General features: G+C 34.1%; 1 protein-coding gene across 6 annotated transcripts; it reads right to left on the bottom strand.

Moving 5' to 3' along the window:
- Positions 1-804: 804 nt before the first annotated feature.
- LOC125053543 (histone-lysine N-methyltransferase, H3 lysine-79 specific) lies at positions 805-22,944 on the bottom strand. Of its 6 annotated transcripts, none has more exons than XM_047654946.1 (18): positions 22,691-22,944; positions 21,228-21,268; positions 19,051-19,189; positions 15,570-15,710; positions 15,124-15,309; positions 14,480-14,896; positions 13,976-14,136; positions 12,898-13,067; positions 11,032-11,186; positions 10,457-10,687; positions 9,901-10,107; positions 9,027-9,523; positions 8,102-8,315; positions 7,417-7,794; positions 6,826-7,027; positions 5,626-5,805; positions 4,958-5,211; positions 805-3,630 (listed from the first exon to the last, which is right to left on the bottom strand). In XM_047654946.1, exons 1-18 carry the CDS (start codon positions 22,772-22,774, stop codon positions 3,448-3,450), a joined length of 3,840 nt encoding a protein of 1,279 aa, XP_047510902.1. In that variant the 5' UTR covers positions 22,775-22,944; the 3' UTR covers positions 805-3,447. The 6 variants fall into 6 exon arrangements, with proteins under 6 accessions (XP_047510902.1, XP_047510885.1, XP_047510893.1 ...); XM_047654929.1 differs by having other exon boundaries at positions 14,468-14,896; XM_047654937.1 differs by having other exon boundaries at positions 4,958-5,208; positions 14,468-14,896; positions 22,691-22,943.
- Positions 22,945-23,353: the final 409 nt, after the last annotated feature.

Consider the following 23,353-nt stretch of genomic DNA (forward strand, 5'->3'; position numbering starts at 1 on the left):
GTTCCTCAGTTTTCTCATAATTGAGGCTTTTTAACCATTTAGTTACCTACTTCGTTTTTACACAAGACTCTATTATATATTTAATTGTATATATAAGGGCCTAGAAAGGAGAAAAATCTTTGTGCAAAAGTAGTTGAGCAATGATGACTTTGTTGAAATACAGTATCGTTTCTTCTTATATTTAATAAGGTTGAATTAAAGGTTATCTACTATGTTGTTTATTTATTATGCTAAGGAGAAATAGTAGCCGAATTCACAACATTTATATAGCTCACCTGTTGAAAAGTAAGGGTTGCTCTATAGACGAAAAATATGGCACAGAGCGCTTTTTCACAATAATACCAGTATTTTTGTTCATTAGAATTTTCAGCCTAAATTAAGAATTATTTTTAACTTTTTAGTTTGATGTGCTTTAAAAGCGTGTTTTATAGTTTTTTTAAACTATATTTATTTTCCACTTTCTAGTCCTAGCAGCAATACGTGTTGTCTTAATTTAATCGTATTGCTTTGTGGAATTAAAAAAAATTCATTATTTTTTCGAGATAAACCTATGAAATTATTATATTGTCGCTGATTCTTTAAGTGTACAAAGTTTGAATTAAATCTGTCCGTTTAAAGTGGGTCAAAATCGAGTCCGAAGGGGTCGGTTACATACATACATACAGGTGAAGCTAATATAAAGCGTGTAGAAAGATAATACTAATCCCCTTATACATATCAAAGATTTTATCGAGCATATTTTGTAAAGCTGCTTCGAAATTAAATCGAATGCATAAGTCAAGTTTTAAAAATAAAATAAAACACTTTTAATTACTTATTTATTTTAACTTTTAGTACAAAATAAAACTAGTACACAGGGATACATCTCAAACCTAGCTTTTGCAATTGATGAATAGTCCGAGTCTTACGACAATAAGTCTTCTCATTTGTACTATTTTAGACACTAACGTCACACTGATTAGCTCATTTTCCCCAATTAAAATAAAAGTTAGTCAAAACTGAATAATGCAATCACTCTTCGAGTCGTGGGCCAAGCTATATTGAACGCCAATATAACGCTACCACACTAATGGTACTTCCGAACCGATTTTACTTACATTACAAGTATCTTACACGAATACATAAGTAATTTTGAGGTTTGGAGCGGCATTGTTGAGTTTCAGGCACAATCAAGCCAGTGCACTCCAATGTTTATGATACACCAATGACATTATTGTATATATTGCCATTAATGTACAACAAGCATTATACTATTAATAACTCTTTCTTTATACATTAATCTCCACCTTTTTATTCAAGAGCGTTTAACACTTTCACAATCAATTTATGACAAAACCCTTATCTTAATGATAGTGAAGTGCATTATGAGAATGATAAATATATAATTTAAATATCACTTGCTAAAATGATCACTATTTTTACTGCAATTACTAAACTAGCGAACGACAATTTAAATTCAATGTATATAAGACAACGGTGTATACCCATTCCATACAATGGTCCACTTTAAAAATTATCAACTTCTACAAAGTCTTCTATTGTATCATTTTTATAAAGTATATATCTATTTTGATTTCATTAAGCCTGAATTAGTCTTCATAAATCTTTCCTAAAATAACTGTTGCAATGACAAAGGGTAATAATTAAGTGTATTTAAAATATTTTATATCTCCGAATCGATAGTAAATAAATACAATGAAACAAATAAGTATAAACCAAACCTTAAAACATAATACGATCCTTGTATTATGATGTAAAATCCCGTTAAATGAGCTTTGCAACAATTTACAACAAACGTATCAATTTTATAGATAAAATTATTAATACATTACATTAAATTTTGTTTAAACGCCATCGTAAAAGACATTAAGTGCGTATTTCCATGTCTCATAAAGAGACACATTGAAACAATAGAAACCCATAAATTTAACAGATAATATAACTACATGATTTTCGAATTATTACATAAAATGTCTAAGAAATCCATGACCTTAATAAAGGTAAGCCTTACACCTAAAAGGCGGATACTTCTGAGCGATAGTAACAATTTACACTCGGTACATCATGCATGTAATATAAAAACTTGAAAACGTTATTTCGAACGACGTCGACCCTGTTCCTAGCGACAACTACTTGACTAAAATGCATTTCACGATAAAAGAAATGCATCTCTATATACAATTGAACGTGTGCAGTGTCCCTAGCATTCGAATTGGAGGAACTATTAATAAGGCTATTGCAATACCGTGCCAATAACAGTGAAAATCACTGCTATAATACTAAATAACAGTGACAAACATGCCTGTAACTCATTCACAACGAGGATTTATCCAACGTGATAAAACTCGAGAGACATACACTTTGGCACGATTACGACATTGCGCCTGCAATTTTGACTAATTAAAAGTATGAATATAATAACCATTACATCTATTCAATCTTGTAATTTATCAATTTATTTATAATACATTACTTTTAAAAAATTTAAGAGCGTCCTTATTCGAAAAATAATAAATTATGAACAAGATGGAATATATGTAATGGATACATTTAATTATAAAAAAAATCCAACAAAAGATTTAAAATTCATTTTCGCTTCGTGTCTAATTAGACTTTGTTCCTGTTATTTAAAAATATCACGATTTTATGTACCATAAGGCAGCGGCTTAAACGGCAGTATCTGGAGCTTGATTTAAGCGAACAATATATTTAACCGAATTATTCTAACCGCTTATTCGTCCTATAGTATTCTACCAGTAGTATTTACAACGTTAACGATACAATTATCTAATTTAAGACACCCTCAAAGAAATGATTCACATTATTCAGAACTCACCGTAACATCAAAAACGAAAAGAAAAACAACAAACATCCATCAAAACCGGAGTAAAAACGAACCGTTAGCAGTCACCGAATTGTGTATTTCGAATTCTAAGAGCTAAATGAACACATGAAATACATTTCGCCGCGCGATCGTTCGCTACGTTCCGGAATACGACGATATAAACTAACACTAAATAATTACATTTCTTAAACGTAAAATAAACTCAATAATATACATAATTACAATATATATTCGAAAATAATAACAAATAAAATCGTTAATCAACATATCGCAAACGCGACTTTCCGAGCGGCAGTGTTCTTATATCGATCTGTTTAACGCGAGTTTTCACTAGTGCTACACACCGCAGTTCAATTTGCGTCAACGCAAAATGAAAAATATTATTTTTGGTAAATCAATGTGTTAGAAACGACACGGTACAAGCGGCGTTTTCTGGCATATCCAAGAAAACGTAATTGAACATTGGCGCTGATTGTCCGAGGGGTAATCCGATGTGATCCGGATCGCCCGGGCTCTAGAGCGGTGACGGGGCTACTCCGTCACCTGAGAGGGGGCTATGAGGCGATGCGCGGTCGAAGTCTCGGGCGCTAGATGCTCGAGCGTCACATGGGCGGCCTCTCCCATTCGAGCGCCGGAGGGGGCGTGGAGGGAGCCCCCTCCGCCGCCCCCCAAGCACCCCACCGCGACCGACGGAAGAACCGTTTCTTGAAGTGGTGCGTGGGCGGCGAAGGGGAACGCGCTTCGTTCGGCGCGTTGCTTTCTCCGGGAGCGCTCTCGGCGTTTACCTATCGAGAATTTTACACAAAATTATTTACATTACACTAAACATACAAAAAGATTAAACTCAAACTCAAAATATCTTTATTAAAGTGGGTAACCAAGTACACTTTTGAATTGTCAAGTTAAATTAATTGTAAATTTACATTTACTACCAGTTCGCAAGTCAAGGGCGTAGAGCGGGTAAGAAGAACTGGCAAGAAACTTTCTGCCACTCTTTTTAATCGCCAAGTATTGTCATACAAATTGTTTGAACTGGAGCAAATCAATCCCAAGGATTAGGATCATTTAAGTATTCCTCAAATTTATAAAACGCTTTATTGATTAATTACCGTTTAACGAGGGCTTTGAATTTATTTAGTGATAATTCTCTAATTTCGCTTGGGAATTTGTTGTAAAAACGAATACAATTTCCATATAAGGAGTGGTTTATCTTTTGGAGCCTGGTTGGTCGTACACTCAAATTAGTTATATTTCGCGTAAATGCACAATTGCATATACCTATAATTATAATTAAAATTAACAGAGTTACATTAACACCAATCTTACATACGATAGAATAACCCCGGTTTTCATACGAATTATACATTTGTTTTTCGGACTACAGTAAACCCATCTAACACGGTGGAGGAAACGTGTTGTAGGAGTATTCTCGCATAATGCGTTATGTACAAATGATTCAAGTTTAACTTTTCTCGTTACAGGGGATTTAAGTCGAAAATATTAAGAAAAAACTATGTTATGTACGAAATATGTGCGTACAAATTTCTGTACAATTTCTATTATTATTTATATCTATTAACTGTAACATTTATAATGTTTCAGTACAGAAATATAACGTGTAAAATCCCCGCGTTATATGGAGGAATATCCGTGGTGTACGAGGGACTGAAATCGTGTAATATGTGATAATTATCAATAATATTAATTTTTTTATTTAAAATTTTTTTTAACGGCTCGCACATGCACATTTTATTAGGAAATATATAGAAAGATATAGAAAGTTTTGAAGATAATATCGAACGAATTAGTTCTTAACGATATTGATAAAACTTATAGAATTGGTCGACTCTCTATTTGACAATTCGAATCTGTTAAATTGACACGATTAATATACAATTTTATATATTTTACATATAACAATCGTAGCATGTACAAATATAAGTAATTACAGACGGCTTGTGCTAAGAGATTATCATTTGTTATTTGGGTCGGCTTAAGACCTGTTTCTATATCTAAAATACGACTCGTAAGTAGTTAAGATAAAGCAAGCTTTAAAGCATACTCCAATGTTGTTTATATGACTATGCTAAATAGGTAATCATTCGAAAATACCTCAGTGATCACCGGATCGGTCGGTGTGGGAGGAGGGGCAGTCGGCTGGACGGCTTGGGCGGGCAGCTCGTTAGCCGTGGGGCGGGCGGCCTCGCCGTGACCTATTCCCGAGTCCGGCGACGTGTTACACGCCTCGTCCGACCTCCGGTGCTTGTCCTCCATAGCGGTGGACGCGAACGATATGATCTGGTCAAACCTGAACGCGATACGATCTTGCCATTTGCTCTCCTCGACTTCCTCACCGCCCTCGCCTTCTAAAACCAATTGGTCTATGTACACATGGCCTAAATGTTATAGAGTCCTAATGCTATAAACAGGAAACATATTTTGGATATTTGTAATAAATAACATCAAAACTACGGTATTGGTTATACATATATTTATTTCCAAAATGTTTAGAAATATAAGGGAAGCCGGGACATTGCGCTAGTATTTTATAATTTCAGCGATACTTCAGAATAATGTATTTTGAAAATTTAGAATCGATTTCTTTACCGGAAAATAACATCAATGTAGATTTTTTTAAATAACGCATTGCAAATGCATTAAATGAAAAATTAATTGTAAAACTAAGATATCTAAATAAACAAGGTTTATTACAATAACAGTGTATTATAATATCGTATGCAAATTGCTATAAATAGAGACAGCATAATTGCTATTATCACCTGGGGGCCGATCGGGCATCTCATCAACCAACGGCGTGGATGTATTTGAGTGGGGGTCAAGCGTAGGAGTGTTTCGCCTTGATGCGTCTTCGGCCTCCCCTGGTGCAGGGGGGTTTTGGCCTGCGCGACCCCGCCAGTACTCCGACGCTAGGACACGCGCTTGTAAACATGCTGCGAGACCTGGAGGTTTCGTACATAAATATAGATACAAGTTGCCACCACTATTTTTAAGGCAAAAGTATTTTTAAATCCAGAATAGAGAAAGGAATTCTAAAATAGAACCCTGAGCACAGGTAGGAATTCAAACCAGCATACTTTGAATTCCTAGTCTTGTTCACACAATTGGACACGGGACACTCCTTATCTATCAACTCTTAGGAAAGATTTACAACCCATGAAGTAAAATTAAGTTAATTTTTTAAATTTTTAACATTATCTTAAATCCATATTTGAACAAAATAAAAAAAAGCTTTTCATGCCTTCTCTTACTTTTCAGGTTTTTTATTTAACTTTTTTCACACTGTTCGTGAACTCTCAATTCAATATATTTATGAAAATATTATGTATGTATCCAAAAATAGTGATAAGTGTATTAGAATAGTATGTTGTTGTCGTATGTTACGCACAATGTTAATACTCGGAACAAACGCAGGCTACAATTTCCCCGTACTAGACTATCTAAAGTAAGTAATTCTTTTTTGGGAAAAGGGATACTCTTTTTTAATAAAATCCCAGAGGCTCTTTTATCACTGCCTTTTAATAAATTTAAGAAATGTATTAAAGAAAAGCTGTGTAAAAAGGCTTACTATACAGTTAACGAATATCTAGTTGATAAAAGAGCCTGGGACTACTACTTTTAATTAATTTGCGACATTTGCTTTAAAATAAGTGTTGTTTGATGATTCGCTATTTTAAAAGAGTACCAAGAGTTTTTTACGCCGGCTTTTTCTCTCGGCCTACACCCTCTATCTTCTTTGCCGATGAGTCTACAGATTCAAATTTAATGACGTGGAATAAGTGATACCTGTATCTTATGTTCCATAATAAACATATATATATATTTTAATAATAAAAGCGAGGAAGTTTATATATATTTTTCAATATTGAGTAAAATTCCTTCTGCACTAAGCGGTTGTAATTCAAATAGTGTTAAAAATACTACTAAGTAAGCCACGATCCAATATCTGTAATAAAAACTACCTTCTAACGGCTGATGCGTTTGTGTTTGAGGCGGCTCATGGTACCGGGCACTCATATGCACAGCTGCGTTGATGATGCTCTGGTTGGAGATTTCCAGCGTTCGCTCGATCTCTCCATTCACCAGGTCCCCGATGGTACGAGCTCCACCTGACACGCGTTCTTGTGATAAGTGACGACGGAGGGCTAGTTTTGCTGGGGACACCTGTAAAATAATATGTTACGTTCGTTTCATTTATAGATTTACTCTTATTGTATAGGTAAACAATATGAAAAACGTATTTCAATACTTTTGGAATTGTTTTTAATTATATTCTCATATTTCCAAAATTTATTCAAATAAAATATAAACCAGTGGCGCTACAACCTTTTATCGGACTGGCACTCTTGGATTTCTGTATCTGTTTTATGATCAATTGTTATTCTAATTGGCAAGTAGATGAACAGCCTCCTGTGCCTGACACATGCTGTCGACTTTTTGGGTCGATGTTTCCCTTCACCGTCCGAGCGAATATTAAATGCGCACATAGAGTATGAGAGTCGGACGCTGAAGCCACTAGGCCAACACAGGCCAATCAATTTTAAATTTATTACCTGTGTATAATCTGGCTGTCCGGGGTGATGATTCCTCATATCAGGCGGTCTGGGCTCGTGATGCGCATGCGACGGCCTCGGCTCACGGCGTTCATACCCGTATCGCTCTCTCCTTACATCCCTCATATCACGTGGGTCACGCAAGTCTCTTGGGTCACGTAGTTCCCGTGGGTCACGCAATTCCCTAGGGTCACGCATTTCTCTTGGGTCACGTATTTCCCGTGGGTCGCGTAAGTCCCGAGGGTCACGTAAATCCCGAATGGGGCGGGCGTAAGCTTGGACGGCGTTTCCAGTTTGCGGCCGTACATAGCCCTGATGGGGCACGTTTGGTCTCACGTAACCATTGCTGAACGTGTGATTTGGGGTGGGTTGCCTGGGCTGTGGAAGTAATAAATTTATATTTCTTTAAATAAAATAAATGATTTTATAAGTTAGTAGCGAGGCTGTTAATTTACGCGACATAGTCACTGCAACAGATATTAGTTTGAAATAGCATTTTAAATGTTTATTTCTATAAAATATATTTTCTCTTGGTTCTATCCCCATCTTACACAATTATATAAAAGTCCTTAATGTTTCTCTTTCTTGATGGGCAAGTGTCAGCGAGATTCAAGAATTCAATATTTGTGGGGATAAATGCAAAAGAAAGTACTATAAGACAAGTTAAGCCGAGACAAACTATTACCTCAAGCCTTGACGCCTTCCGCTGTTCCTGGTCTTCATTAAGCACAGAGGTGATGATGCTCTTCAGACGGTCTTCGAAGTTGATGACCTTCGGCGATTCTTGGACTTTGGCGACCACGTTCAGCGGCTTCTGGGACTTGACAGGCGAACGGGCCAATGGCACGCCCGGACGTGCCGGTACGTGCGCGCGATTGATTTGGACTGCCGACTTTTGCCTGTACATAAAATATATTATGATTTAGTACGACATCAGCTTTTTACTTGGCCAATTTTTGTAATCAGTCACTTTTGTGTATCTTTTGTGATGTAATCTTTTATGGTATAAACGTGAAAACTATAGCAATTATTTGTACATAATTTTTAGTATTGTATTAGTAATTTTTATTTATTTTTGAAGTTATAATTCTTTAGGCGCGTTATGAAAAATTGATGAGAGTGAAAGTTTACGATGCGCGCGCACCGTGACACAAAATTAACAGAATGAAGTTGCCCATTCTACGGCATTGGACATAATTTAAAAACAAGATTCGAATAATAATAGAATTTATGTTACACTTAATGTAAGAGAATAATAATAAATATTTCTTTATTTAATTTTTCAAATGTAAACTGAACTTTATTGACTATAATGACTCCTTTTCCAGTCTTTGATTATTTAATTGTAATTAATTATTTGCATGCAATCAAAAACTATTTTTAATAATGCCAAAGAAGTATAACTTCTTACGCGCGTACATAAGTCCACGCACCTTTTTTTTTTCATGTAATAAAGATGGCAAGCGTGGTACTCTTTAGTCCACTTTTATAATAAAGCATATCACAATTATATGAAACGACCAGGAGATTTAATTTACTCACAGACTGCCTCTGTAATTACTGTACTTACAAATAAATTACGTTTAAAACTTTCAAGAAAAAAGACTTACCTATGATCCGCGTGTCTATCTAGATCCTTCAAATACCCATTAACTATAACGTTAGGTTTTGAGATCTTGCCGGCTTCAATCTGTCGACCTGTCTCTAGTATTTTCTGAGCTAGAATTTCTGGGTTTTGTTCTTCAATCTTGCCTACATCAGGCACATCGGGCCAGTCTTGTGACCTCGATCTGTGGTCCCTAGACTTTCTAGGTTTAGAATTGACTGTATGAGGCTTAACGGTAGCAACGGGAACGCTCGGTGTTGCTTTCTGTTGCTCACTTGCTTTCTCCATCTGAATTATTTCGTTCTGAAGATGTCCAACTTGTGCGTGAAGTCTCTTCCTATGCGCTAGAGTCGCCGATATCTCCTTTAATATGCAGTCGTGCGCTATGCTTTGAGTTATTTCGACGTCGGGCGGGATGTGACCCAGTTGCCGATATTTTTCAGTTATTTCAAACGTCCTTTGTTTCACAAGCATTGCTTGTTCCACTTCTATATTTGATACCTGAAAGTATTGTTATACGTTTTTAACTGTATAATACCTTATATGTAGTACTAAAATTGTTTTCTTCTTTTGTAATGTGTCTCCCTATGTCGTCTTAGCTTACTACTACTTGAAGTACAACATTGATGTAATCTGTATTTTATTTAATCTGTGAGTGATTTTGTAACATACTAATATAACAGTTACAAAGATATGGCTAACCCTATAAGCTATGATATATAATAATAAACTGAAACCATTTTGTCTCATCAAAATTATATAGTAACGTATCTGGACGTATAGAGTTAGGGTTGAATAACTCGAAGAAACCCTCGTCTTTACTCAGAAATTGTAATTTTATTCGATACAATTGATTATATTGTCCCAAATATACTGACCTGTGCTTGTAATTTACTAGCTTTACTCTGAAGCTCCTTATGTCTCCCGACGATTTCCTTTGCTTTCGCCAACAAGTCCACGGTATTATTGGCATGAATACCAAGTTCACTCATCCTAGCCTTTAGAAGCGCCACACTGTCACTTATTAGCACACTTATTTGTTTATCTAACTGAGAGGCTCTTGATTTTAATTTTTGGTTTCTTTCCTGAAATGTTAAAATCATTTTAATTTAGTTTAACTATTTTTTATTCGACTTTTTAACAATGATATTAACAAAAACTATTCAACAACTAAAACAGCAAAATAATATATGTATTATTTTAAATACATATATTATTTTGCTATATATAGGGCAACCAACAGCAACTTAACTCATAAATAAAATTGCCACTAAATTAATTTAATTTAACATAACAGACAGCTTATTAATAAATATATAATAATTTTAGCACCATATTGAAAACCATCGAACTTTAAACTGGTTTCAAAAAGAGAAGAATTATACAAAGTCTACAATAAAATCTAAAATACAAAATCGCAGCTTGTCAACATACCTTCTCCTTATCAATCTGCTGTCTGATATCGTGGGCGTATTGCGGTGTGTTCATTTGCGTGATAAAAGCTAAATACTGGTCTCTAAACATATCGAGCAATAGTTGTAAACTGTATGGTGTGTGCGGTGAACGTGGAATCTCTAGTTCTGAATGTAATCGTTCAGGCGATTGTAAGGATACTCCCAATGCTGATAAACGTTGCTCTACGCAGCCAGGTGGCGCTGTCGTCACCTGTTCGATGAAATTAAAATTTGTTATTATACTTTAAACATGTGTTTGTTACACGTAAAGTGTATTAGGTTAGGTTATGGGTGGTGCAAAAACAAATATTCATCAAAATACGCAGCAAAGGTCATAGACCGATAGAACATAGATAAGAATATTGATGCTTGTCTTAAAGGTTTATGCCTTATGCCTTGCTATGCCTTGCAAGTGGTCAATCCTTAAGCCTGGTAAGGCTTTATATACCAAGGACCCTAATACCTTACGCTAAAGGAGCTAGAAGTGGCACAATATAGTTGATTAGCGATCTTAAACAAACAAGAAACTGTTAAACTTTTTTTAAATTCACTCACCGCGCCATTATGTATGGTGGAAGCCAGCGTGGTGGAATGCAACAAATCCAGTCCTGCTATATTAGGCCTCGCACCTCTGCGTCGCTTGGCTCTGGCCGCGCGTCTCCGAGCCCCACCGGCACTGGCACTCCGCTTTGAGCTGCGCCCGCGACGATCTATATACCAATCGCGATTACAAAAGCCCAATCATTTAAGATGTAGGGAATAGACTGCGTATGAATTGCCTCGCGTTAAGTGCAAAGAGTTTTAAGTAACTCCACCTGATACTACGGTTCACAAGTTACACAAAAACTAAATGTTATTTTATGACTTTACAGTCACATGTTTATATAATTTTACATTACATATATCGTAAAGACAGTCTATTCCCTTTGTGTTAAACGATCGCCCAATTCCTAGATTTAAAAAATGTACTTAAATTTCTTTAAATTTTTGTGTGCTTATACAAATGTCCAAAGAGGAAAAGGGCGAAAGTCATTTACAATTTGTGTATAGCGTTAAATTACAATAACTCATTTATAAAAAAAATAAGTATTGCTAGTTCAGTTGACACATTTTTAATAGACTTCATTGCCTTAGATTCAAATTGTAGAATTCAAAGAAACTTCAATATAGGTACTTTAACATTATTTCTAAACATGCAAAAGAACTTAATGTACGCCAACAATGAACACAAATAATCTATATCTAAAAGCGATTGCATATTTTATTAAATATAAATGAATGATAAGAAACAATATTATGATTGTACTACACATTTTTTCTAAACATTTATTGTTTATTTGGTCAATAAACTTTATTCAATATAAATGCGTGACAAGCTACAGAAGCGGAACGTAGAGTATTATTTATTTGGACCTGGATTGACTATTCAAAATAGTTGCAGTAGCTACAAATCGAAGTTTTTTTTTAATCGTAAATAATTCGTGTAATCACTAGTTTATTAACTTCATGTATGGAAAACTTGAGCGGCGCTTCGTGGCCGTATTTGAAACTAAACAGCAGCACGTGCTCGTAGGCGGTGACGTCAACTCAAACATTTTCCATACAACTTGTATAGAAAATCTTCGAGTTGATAGATCCTAACAATATCGTATTGAAAAATATCAGATATGTGCTAAGATTACTAATGTCAAATCTATTCGAATAGGTATTGTTAAATCTCAAGTAAGATTTAGGAAAGGAAAGATAGTCTTCATTAATCATGCAACAAATCAAAAGGCTGGTTAGAGCTAATTATATTCTAATAAAAGCATACTTTACGTCAGGTAGAGCTTACAGTTTAAAAGCTTTTAAAACAAACCTGTCAAAACAAAGGATGCCAAGTGGATGGATGATCTCGTTACCAGAATTTAAGTCTCTTTAACTATACAATGATGAAAGACATCGAATTCTCTTATCTAATTGTCAAATCCAAACTGTTAAAAAATAGTTTCACAAAGAACGACGACTCTTAAACAGATTGAATTAATCCGATGAAATCGAGGTGTGTTAAACGGGTATCCTGTGACACAATTTGCATTTAAAAAACATACCTTAATATCAACGAAATTTGATATTTAGTGTGTTATAATTAAGATTAAACTTCAAAAATGTTAGTAGTTGATTGAACCACAAACTCCTAAGTGTAGATTTGTTCAATTACAAATCAATAATAATGTGTAAAATTTTAATGGAAACCGATTTCCTGTGCCATTGAAGACTTTTTCAACTAATTTTTTTACTATAAAATAATGTTTATTTAGTTTTTATAACTGTAATTTAAAAGTGCACATAAAGGTGATTACAATATAGAGTAACAAGTACTGATTATGTACTGTAAGGTATATGGGTGTGTTCGTGTACGTTGTGTTAGAGTGTACTGACTAGAATCAGATGAGGAGGCCCAGGGAGCGCCCCATTCCCTGGGCGCGGGCTCAGGCCCTGGTGGGGCATCATCAGTTCCGCTGGACTCTTCATCACTTTCATCACTGGAGCGTCTCGCCGGGCGACGCTTTGCTACTGCTGCGCGCGCACGCGTCCGTCCATTTTCACCTCTGATGAATATTTACTTATACGATAAGTAAAATTATTATATAAGTTTTAAGCATAAAAAAATTAAGACTTATCCATACTCTTAAAATAACGTCTATCGGATTTTTGATATTTATTATCAAGTAAAGATCCTAACCCACCAATATGGGCTAATACAGGTTCTGCATGTTTCCTTGATAATTTTTAAAATGTCATGCAGTTAATCTCTCAGCCAACCCGAAACCATTATTGATTGATTTTGTTTTCCTTTTAACTTGCCCTGTGCAGCGAACAATTTTTCTGTTTTTTCAACAAACAAACAATATTTATAGGTATGTTATCTAAAGCTGGCGGCTTCAACACATTTACACTTTGTGCTTGTGTAGTGTCTGTGAATAAGCGCGAGACGTGATGTCAAACTAAAATGTTGATCTTTACTGTACATGTTGATCTTTTTTTAAACATTACCAGAGCAATCTCGTAAAATGGTGCACAATGTTTTTAATTATTTTAAGCATCTTAATAAAAACAGTTTAATGAAAAAATGTTATATTTAATTTGACATCAGATGCGACTGGGGTTTCTAAGAGGAGTATTGAAAGAATAGTTAGTGAAGTAAAAGTGAAGTGTGTTGAGCTAGATGGAGCTTATGTCGAAAAATGAAAAATTATTTACACGAACTACTCTTTCACGTTCTTGGTCTGGCTTAGAACTTTTGGATCCACCCTCGTATGCACCTAATATTTATATGTATTTGACACATTTTTATTTATTTACAACCCACCCAACCTTACTAAAACCAGAGTAGACTAAAATATATAGCTTGGCAAAAAAGTCATATTTTTAAACATACTGTATAGTGAAATTGCATTAGTGTGAGTACTGTGAACGCGCCAGCTTTCGATAACCGACCTATACACGTCTAACATACCTAATCGGTCTAGGCCGCGCAACTTTCCTTCTCCTCTCAGGCAAAGACCCCGTACTGTGATTGCTATTTCCATTGAGCAAGTCCGGCGTCGATTGCCTAGTGGGAGGCGCACTTAGATTCCTCTTACTGCTTTCTCCCTCTTCACACCCATTTTGTATACCCTACACAAAATAAATATTGTAGCATCTATGTCATTCGCTATAAACAAAACAAGCAATTGCACTTCATCTCTTTGTATGCTTAACGTCATAGAATAAACTAAATCACCCATTACCCGACAGACTGCAATACCCAAGATATTTTTATTAACGCCAATTATATTGTAATTGAAAAAAAACTTCACACGGGAAATATACTCGAATAGAACAAGTTTCAAGCATCTGCATTCTTGGGTACAATCCGTGTAATTAGCAAACACACAAACTGATTTTATTGTGCAAACTGAGCATGCATTAAATATAGCAATAAATAAAGATGCGATTGGAAACAGACCCTTTTGCTGACCTTGAGTTTCGGATTTTTCAGTCTTTGAAAATATCTCTCTAATTTGGTCCTATCTATTATATGTAAATAGTAAGATACTGGCTTCCCAGTCCACGAGACTGATCCTTTCAGCGGCGACATTTCACTAACGTGCATGATGGTCCCGATATCGCTGAGGTTTCTGTCTGTTATCCTAAAGTTAAGTGGACAAAAGCTCTTCGAAGACACGATTTTGGCGCCGTCTTTTAAATCTGCGAATCTCTCCTTTAACTGGTGGTCGACGTGAGGTCCGAACGCAAAATTATTAACAAAAACTATGGTCGCCGAATTTATCTTTTCTCTATGTTCGTCCATTAAAAAATCTCCTTTTATTAATTTATATTCCCCATACTTTTTTCCGTACCATTTCATCCACATTCTAAAATTCGAATCCATATTCTGAAATCAAAGCGTTGAAATTTCTTAGATATATTAACAATAAAAAATATTAATTGATATCAACTTTCTTTCCTACATATTGTATATAAAATAATATTTATTTGCAAATGGAATTCATAATTTAATAGATTCATATACTAAACAACTCTGACAGAAACCAAATTAGAAAATGTTCTATGCAACTGACATACATTATATCAACTATTTGTTTAGTTATGTAAGCCTACCTCTGCATATTTACTAGGCACTTCCGCTTTCTCGACACCAAAACAGATGCGGCAAGGTGTCGCAGCAGCCATCTGCAATACAACTTGCCCGACGCCCGAACCCAAGTCCACGAACACATCTTCTGCTGTGATATCTATTTGATCTATCATTTGACATACTAGCTCGAAAGAGGTCTCACCATACACCTGAAAGATACGAAAACAATATCGGTTATGTAAACATTTTAATAATCACAGATACAAAAACAAAAGATATAAAGTTAGAAAATATAATAAACTTTACTTTTTTTATTGGAGAGTTCATTCAACTTGTTCATTATAATTTTCAAAGTATATATTATTTTTATAACATATGTTTGGGTGATCTATGGTTATGTTACGCGTATTCCATTCCAGTGATATATGAAGTGTGATCTAAAAAGTGAAAGTGGAAGCATAAATCTTACCTCGGGCGAAAAAGGCTCATATTGGTTTAACTTTTCTGGGTCAGCAACGGCTTGGTTATAAGTTTGTTGCAGTATGTGTTTCAACAATGCTCTGGACGGGTACTTGTTTAGGCGCTGAGCAGGCAGTGAAGTACCTTTCTCCTGTAAACATTAATTAGAGCTTAAATTTAAAAAATTTAGGACATAATATATTTCTTAACAAAATCTATCTTGGGATCAATAATACAATAAGTTATAGACCTCACATTGATTGTGAAACTAATTTACCTAAGGCTAGTAGTTATTCCTAAAAGCACGATTATTTCCGAAAGGCATTTTAATTTAATAATATATATATGTATATATAAACTGGTTGCATACCCGTATTCCGTCAGGCACAATTCAAAATCCATTCATAAGATCTTGCCATTCATAAGTTTATATGACCTAAATATAGGACGTATTGACCTTGAATTAAACTGCCTTATTATAAGTTGATACCAATAGCGTCAGTGTGAGTAATACATGAGATATATTATTCTACTCGTTAAAAGTACAAACGAACCTGGTTTCCTCAGTAGCATAAAAATACATTGGACACAGGTAAATATTCTTACAGCTTGTTACGTCAACCGTAGTAAGGAACCTAACTTTTTATTATACATATGCATTGCAGTGTTTTTTTTTAACAATAGCATCGCTTATTATTAACGGGCATAATGCAACTAGTAACTATTTAACGTATATAGATTATACATACAAAAGACCCGACATGTAAACCTGTACTTGTGGGCGTTGTGGCCTCGAGGTTTGCGTTAGCCTCCTGCTTTGTTTACGTTGATTACGCAAATCATTCATAGCTATATGAACTACTTAACCTATGTACCAATGAACATGTAACGAATAAAAGAATATTTGTTATACATTCGTGGGGGAGCCTTTTAAATAAGCTTGTTATAATAACAAAATACTACTTGATATAATAACTATAACTTATTTGAATAAATAAAGTTAAAATTAATTTTATCTATACAAGCTTAAGGTTAAAAACACTACGTGAGACATTCGCTCAATATTACGGTCATTGCCCTCTTATGCGACCCCGCACCAAAATTTTAATCGATACGCATTTGAATAACAATTCTTTGTGATTAAAATTAATACGAATCTGATTTATAGTTTATATATATTAAAAAATATTATAGCTTAGCATTCAACAAGCTCGGTTTTATTGTAGTTTACGTAATATACTCTACTAACAGGGATCCGTCAAGTCTGCGGCGGCGTTATTTTATTATTAAAAATAAAAGCTTCTCGAAAATACATCCTAATTTGGTAATCATTACATTTTAAATTAGACCCCATTTCAACTATTTCCCGTAATATTTTAATTAGAGGTCAAAGTTAAAATTTAAGTCCCATTGGAAATAAATTCAAAAATGTTATGATTGCCGGAAATAAATAAATATTTATGATAATTTAAGATTGCTCCTAAAACAATGTACGAAGGCAACTTTTGGTTGAGAGTTGAGACGTATGTCCGCTACAGAGGTCAATCAACTTGAAGATCGGGTAATGTCGATGACTGTGATTCAAAGACTTTCACGAGTTAAAGTGAGCACCGTAAGACGATGCACGGTAATAATTTTGTTACACTGTGATGAATATAACTAGTACTTGAGTGGAATTGATACGTGTTATACGTACTAAGCTTCCTACACGGCGGACTCAAGGTAACGAACGAACGTGTTAAGTATGCGAGGTAGTCATCAGTTCTAATGACATCATAGGAAATCGAAAACGAATTTGGAATTATTCGATACAATATAGTATTGATCCTACTTTTCGAACTAATATCACTACGTTGGCTATGTTATTTTATCCATTCCACAATAAAAAACCGCTGTAATTGTATATAATCTCTAAATGGTGTTTATAGAAATTAATTACTAGATAATGATTAACCAGGCGATACATTCTTATAAAAGGGTTGTTGCGTAATTAGGAAAGGAGCAACCCGAATAACTAATTCTATCGAAGACGTTTCTGTTTATATTTGGATATTGTTACCAAGTTCTATGTTCGTCGTAACGAATAGAATGCATGGTTTAATAATAGATTTCTCTCGTGCGCCGTCTGCTATGGCTACAACCATCGATCGTTATGTTGCGTCCTCGTTGTCTGACGCCATTTTGGCCCTCATGGCCCTCTCACATCTCGCCCGCTCCCCGCTATTTTTCCCTCACTGCCCCACATTCATTCTCTGATTTTGCATATAATATTGTTTAGGCCGGTTAGGGACATCATCGCGTAAAATTCACATTATTTTCGGCTGCTTTGCGTTTTCCATTTCATTTCTGAGACACGTTAGAAATGTTAGTACAAAATGAACAGGTCATCCAGGAAGTTTATTTCATATAAATAGACTATGACATTGAACGGTTTTCACTTGGAAATCATGCCAACATCGTTGTAATACGTTTTTACGATATATTTATATAAGCAAATTAGGTAGAAAATATAAATTTTGTTTATTTTTATAGTCCATTGTTTTGCAAAAATAATAAAACTTAAACGATAAGCGTTGTTCTTTATTTTTATAGCAGTTGACTTTGAGATAGAAGTCGTGAGTTTCATTAACTCGATGTTCTGCTGATAAAAACTTTTTTAATAATATTAATCATAAAGTTTCGATTTATTTTAGTATAAAAGCAAAATATCAATCCTATCTATACATAAATGTTTTGAAAAAAAAAACTAGAAATAAAATCCGCGGCGGTTGCGGTTTTATATAGAAAATTCTTTAATCAAAACTACATGAGTACTAACAATTTAAATAAATCACGTTTTAATACTTAAGCACAAGGGGGACTTTGTCTTAATCAACGGCATATGATATATGCATTTATTTTAAAAGTTTTACCATTAGGACCATGATAACATATTTAAAAATGCACATATTACGCTGGTTATAAATGCGTTAGATATCAATGTCACGATTCGATAACATTGTTTACATTGTGACCACGTGATATGCTAGAAGGGGTCGCGATGCTACAGGGGTCGTCAAATGTCCTTAGTGCACCGGCCTAACTTGTACCTCTAGTTCACCATATTATCGATCGGTCAAATAGGGCGTAGTCTATTTGTGAACATGTGTTTATAATGGAGTTATATATTTTGTATTAGCAGATTTGTACAAATTATCAAATTCAACAAGCTAATAATGGAAAAGGCAAAAAGACAATTAAAGCTTATTTATTTAAGCTGTGTCATATGGTCCTATTTTGTAATTAGTTTCTCTCAGATATACGTTGTTGTGTTCACAAGAGATACGAGACAAGATAACAAAGGACTTTAGCGCATAAATACATCGCAATAAAATACTACTACTCGCAGTATAACGCATAGGTTATTTATAATATATGACATTACTAAGTACTCAATATACAAATTTGTTGTAGGCATTTTAAGAGTACAGTGTAAATAATTTTATAATTACCAAGGCGACAACGGAGTCGATAGCGCGGTTGAAGCGGTCGCATAATGCCCGCATACTCTCGTATGAGTGGGTGTCGTAGTCGCTTAGGATGTTCTTCTCCAAGGCACCCTTCATCTCCGGCAGGTCGTCGCATACCCACCTATATAATAAATGTAACATTAACAAAAATATTACTTAAATTGTACTGCTATAGTAGGTATTTATTACTTTTTAACTTTTGCTACAGAAGTTTAAAAGTAATAAAGCCATATTTAAAAAAGCCTTTGTATATTTTATTAAGGGAACCGAGAAGACGAATACAATACAACGGTTAACGGTCAAGGCAGGCTCTATCATAAAACAGTGAACGGGCGTATAAAATATACAATTGTAGTCAACAGATGGATATTACCTGGCTTGCGGAAGTTATACATTACAATAAGTTTTTGTATTATTTATAATGTTTTAGTAAAGTAAGTAGTTCATCTACAACAACTACTTTCAAAATAAAGACAGAAGGCATGGCATGTGTCTATATCAAATTTACACTTAAAGTTCACATATAACGTAAATTTTCGTAAGAATTACTTTATATCTCTGCATGATGAACATCTGTTTAGGATAATCTAAACTCTATAATTAAAATGTATCTGATAAAGAACACAGTTTTAAAATTACGTAAGAAAAAAAGAAAAGAAAGTTCAAAGAGACAGGTTTCAAGGCCATTGAATGCGAGTGAGTGAATGTCGAGAGGTCGCCAGGGCTATGCCACCCGACCTCTCGGTAGCAACGGGTGACCCGCTTTAAGCTTTTCTCTTTTTATAGATAAAAATGTTTCACCGAGTACTTCGATATAATACTGTACCTACTGATTTTATAGATTTAATCGTACGTTTAGCGCACACAACTTGAAAGTATAATTAAAACATAGTTCGTGGATAAAGAATAATTACTTCTCATCAGTATTTTGTTATCGTTTACGGATAGGTACAGTGCGAAAACAGTTTACGGCACCTATACATGGGTTATGAACACTCGATTTCCTTTAATTTTTACATCGAGATAATTGTGTGTCACAAGGACATGTTGCAATTTCATTTTTTATAGTTTATTGTGTATTCGATAATGTTCCAAAAGATTGATACGTTTTGATTGATTGATCGTAAGAAATGTAATGAATAAATTATATTATTATAGGTCATTGTACCTTTGCAATGGATCAAGTTGGCGTCCTTGACATTTCAAATTAAGCCAATAAAATGATAAAGCAATTTAAATTCCTACTAATTATTACATAAAAAGTTTGACTGTAAAGTAAAATCTGAAACTTCGCAATCTTAGTATATGGATTTTGAATATTCTTTTGGATAATGATAATTTTGCGCCCTATTTCCCTAGCATCTCTGTTAATAGATTTATATTGTTATCTGACAAACAGGTTCTTATGTTCTGTTAATAATATCTATATAAATAATATCGTCAGCTGCAATTGTATTGACTATATTGGTACACGCTACAGGTGAGAACAGGTCAACCCCGCGGCCCGTAGCAGGTGCATCAGCACGTGTACAAATATATAGAATGAATTAAGAATTAGTTTTATACCTTTGCGTTTTTCTTGAATTCATAACAAAAAGATCTTAATAAAATCTATAGATAAATAGAGAAATAAAATCATATATGGCAAGTTTTCAAAAACATGGCTAATAAACATAAATTGTACGAATAAGACGCAAGTAGCACTGCAACTGCACATAGAAATGTAGTACATATCTTTGATGGAGTAACTGCAACTACGCTGACGTCGTTAATACTTAACTACTTATCAATCTGATCAAAACAATTGTAAAGGTAGTCGACCTCGGACGTCCTTCGTAACCAAACATCCACGCAACGTAATACGGCAATTATTAGAGCACGTTGTACTTTACAAATCATAACAATATTGTTAAAAAACAAGTTTTGTAGTTGAGTTTAATTTAGAATAAATGTTTTTATTTATAAAGTTGAGCTATACAAATTAGGAATGTCGAAACAACAAACCAAACCTGACATAGGGTTCAGATATTTTGTTAAGCACTTTGAATATTATGAAAATTGCTTAACAAATTTTGTATCTCTGTTTAGAAGTATATAGTATTATAGCATTGCTTTAAATAAAATAAATAATTATAAAGCACATAAATAATGTTACTCACCTTATTGTTTCTACTATCTCCAGGGCCCCATCGTGCTTGTCCTGTAAAAACTCAAAATTATTAATCACAGTTACACAGTTCAACTGCTTAGCTGCCATGACTCCATGGTCAAAAGCTTAGTTTATTCATCATCCTGACTTGGATTGCTACAGAAAAAAACATATTGTGTTGAAAGGTGTGAAACACTGATCATAAGATAATTATCAAAAGTAAGAAATTATGTATTGTATTTTCTGCACTTCAATTGAGCATTTTATATGAACATTAACATTTTCATCATAAAGAGCTATTTAAAAAATGATTACTAAGCACATCCATATATTATGAAAGCTAATATATAGTTTTTATTCATATAAAGTAATTAAAATTATAAGTCTAACATTTTAATTAAGTAGATATATAATGGACTCTATAGTCTTTATTAGACTTAAATTAAATTAAGATATTTAGGCTATGGTAAGTAATTAATGAAACTAATATAGAAAGTTTTTTACATATTAGTGCAGCTGCAGTAATAGTAGGAATTAAAGCTACAGTATTGTAATAAATTTATGTTATTGTTGTAAAAAAAAAATTGTTACAAGTAGCTGAACCACCCCCCAAAGAAAAATATTTTTTTTATTTATTTGATTCACTTTCACAATAAGAAAGTCTTCCATTCATACTACATACTATTTGTTACAAAAGAAAAAAAATCGGGCTTTGAGTTCTCTACAACTCAAACTAAAGAGAGAAATTCTAAAATAATTACAACAATTATTATGAAAAAAGGTATGGAGTTAAAAGTATTCATTAATGTAGATGTAAGTAAGAGTAATTATTATGTAGGTGTGAGAATGACAAAACATACAAAACCCAGTTTATGTGTTGATAAACAGTATAGAGGAAAAGTAAATAATAAATTACACATTTCATTCCTGGCTTTATTTAGCACTAATACATTACTACAACTATCACATGACAGAACTTGCCTAAAATTAATAATATTTTGTTAATTTTTAAAGTTAGTGATAACGCAAATACATTATGACGAATTTAAACATACGTAATAGTAGGGTGTAGATAGCTAAAAAAAGCCGACACCTTGACAAAACACGAGGTCAATACACTCAAGAAATATAGAAGCCATGTGATCATTGAACAGTTCAACATTCCGTTATCATCTATTTGCTTATAAGGATATGATTATTCAGAAGTCAACTTCTAAATATTATAAAAAGTCAAAGAAAACTAAACAAAATTGTTCTTTATGTTTATATTATTGTCTGTAATAACACTACTTAACGAGAGCATAGTCAGGAAGGTTTATGACAACACTGAGATAATTGGCAATTTACAAAATAAAATGTATGCCGCTGGTAAAGCTACGATCATAAATATTGCGCTATAACCAGGGCATTATAGTAATAGAACTAAACACCACCGCAAGTTAAAATCAAATTCTTTACTAATGCTTTCCTTACCGAGCCATGACCTGATGTGAGGGGCCATGTATAAACAACGGGTTCCGCGCCTGCTGGAGAATGCAAGCGTAAATCCAAAGCCATTATAAGATAACCGCTGCATTAAAGCACACTTTTTTCACTTATGCACTAAATTTATCACTAAAAACCATCGATATTAACATAATTTCACTGCACTTTCACACACACACATTCTTAACTAGGCTAGGCGCCATGTTGAAAATAATATCAATTCCATCATGGCCGACTTAATCAGCACTGGTAACACACAGAGATAGCTTTGGCTTATAATTGTAGTCCACAGATGTTAGTAGCATATAGTTATTTTAAACATTATCTACTATAATAAGAAACCTAAGGCGATAATAGATATTCAAAATACTAAAATTACTAAATAGGGCTCAGAGTCAAGCGTGAACTGCTGACAAAAGTCGAATGTCTTTGACGCCGATGAACGTCGTAGACCGATTTATTACAAAAATATAATTTTTGTGATAACAGTAGAGACACTTGATAAATATCTGTTAAAATTTTAAGTTCGCCTGTAGACAATCCTTGTACTTTCTTTACGTTTAAATGAAAGGAAACACCTTCCATTTAAACGTAGAGAAAGTAGTCCCGATGACCGATCTAAAAATGCGGGATCGAAATTAGCTCATACTG

The sequence above is a fragment of the Pieris napi genome, chromosome 1, assembly GCF_905475465.1.
Source record: "Pieris napi chromosome 1, ilPieNapi1.2, whole genome shotgun sequence".
In the NCBI taxonomy this organism is placed as follows: domain Eukaryota; kingdom Metazoa; phylum Arthropoda; class Insecta; order Lepidoptera; family Pieridae; genus Pieris; species Pieris napi.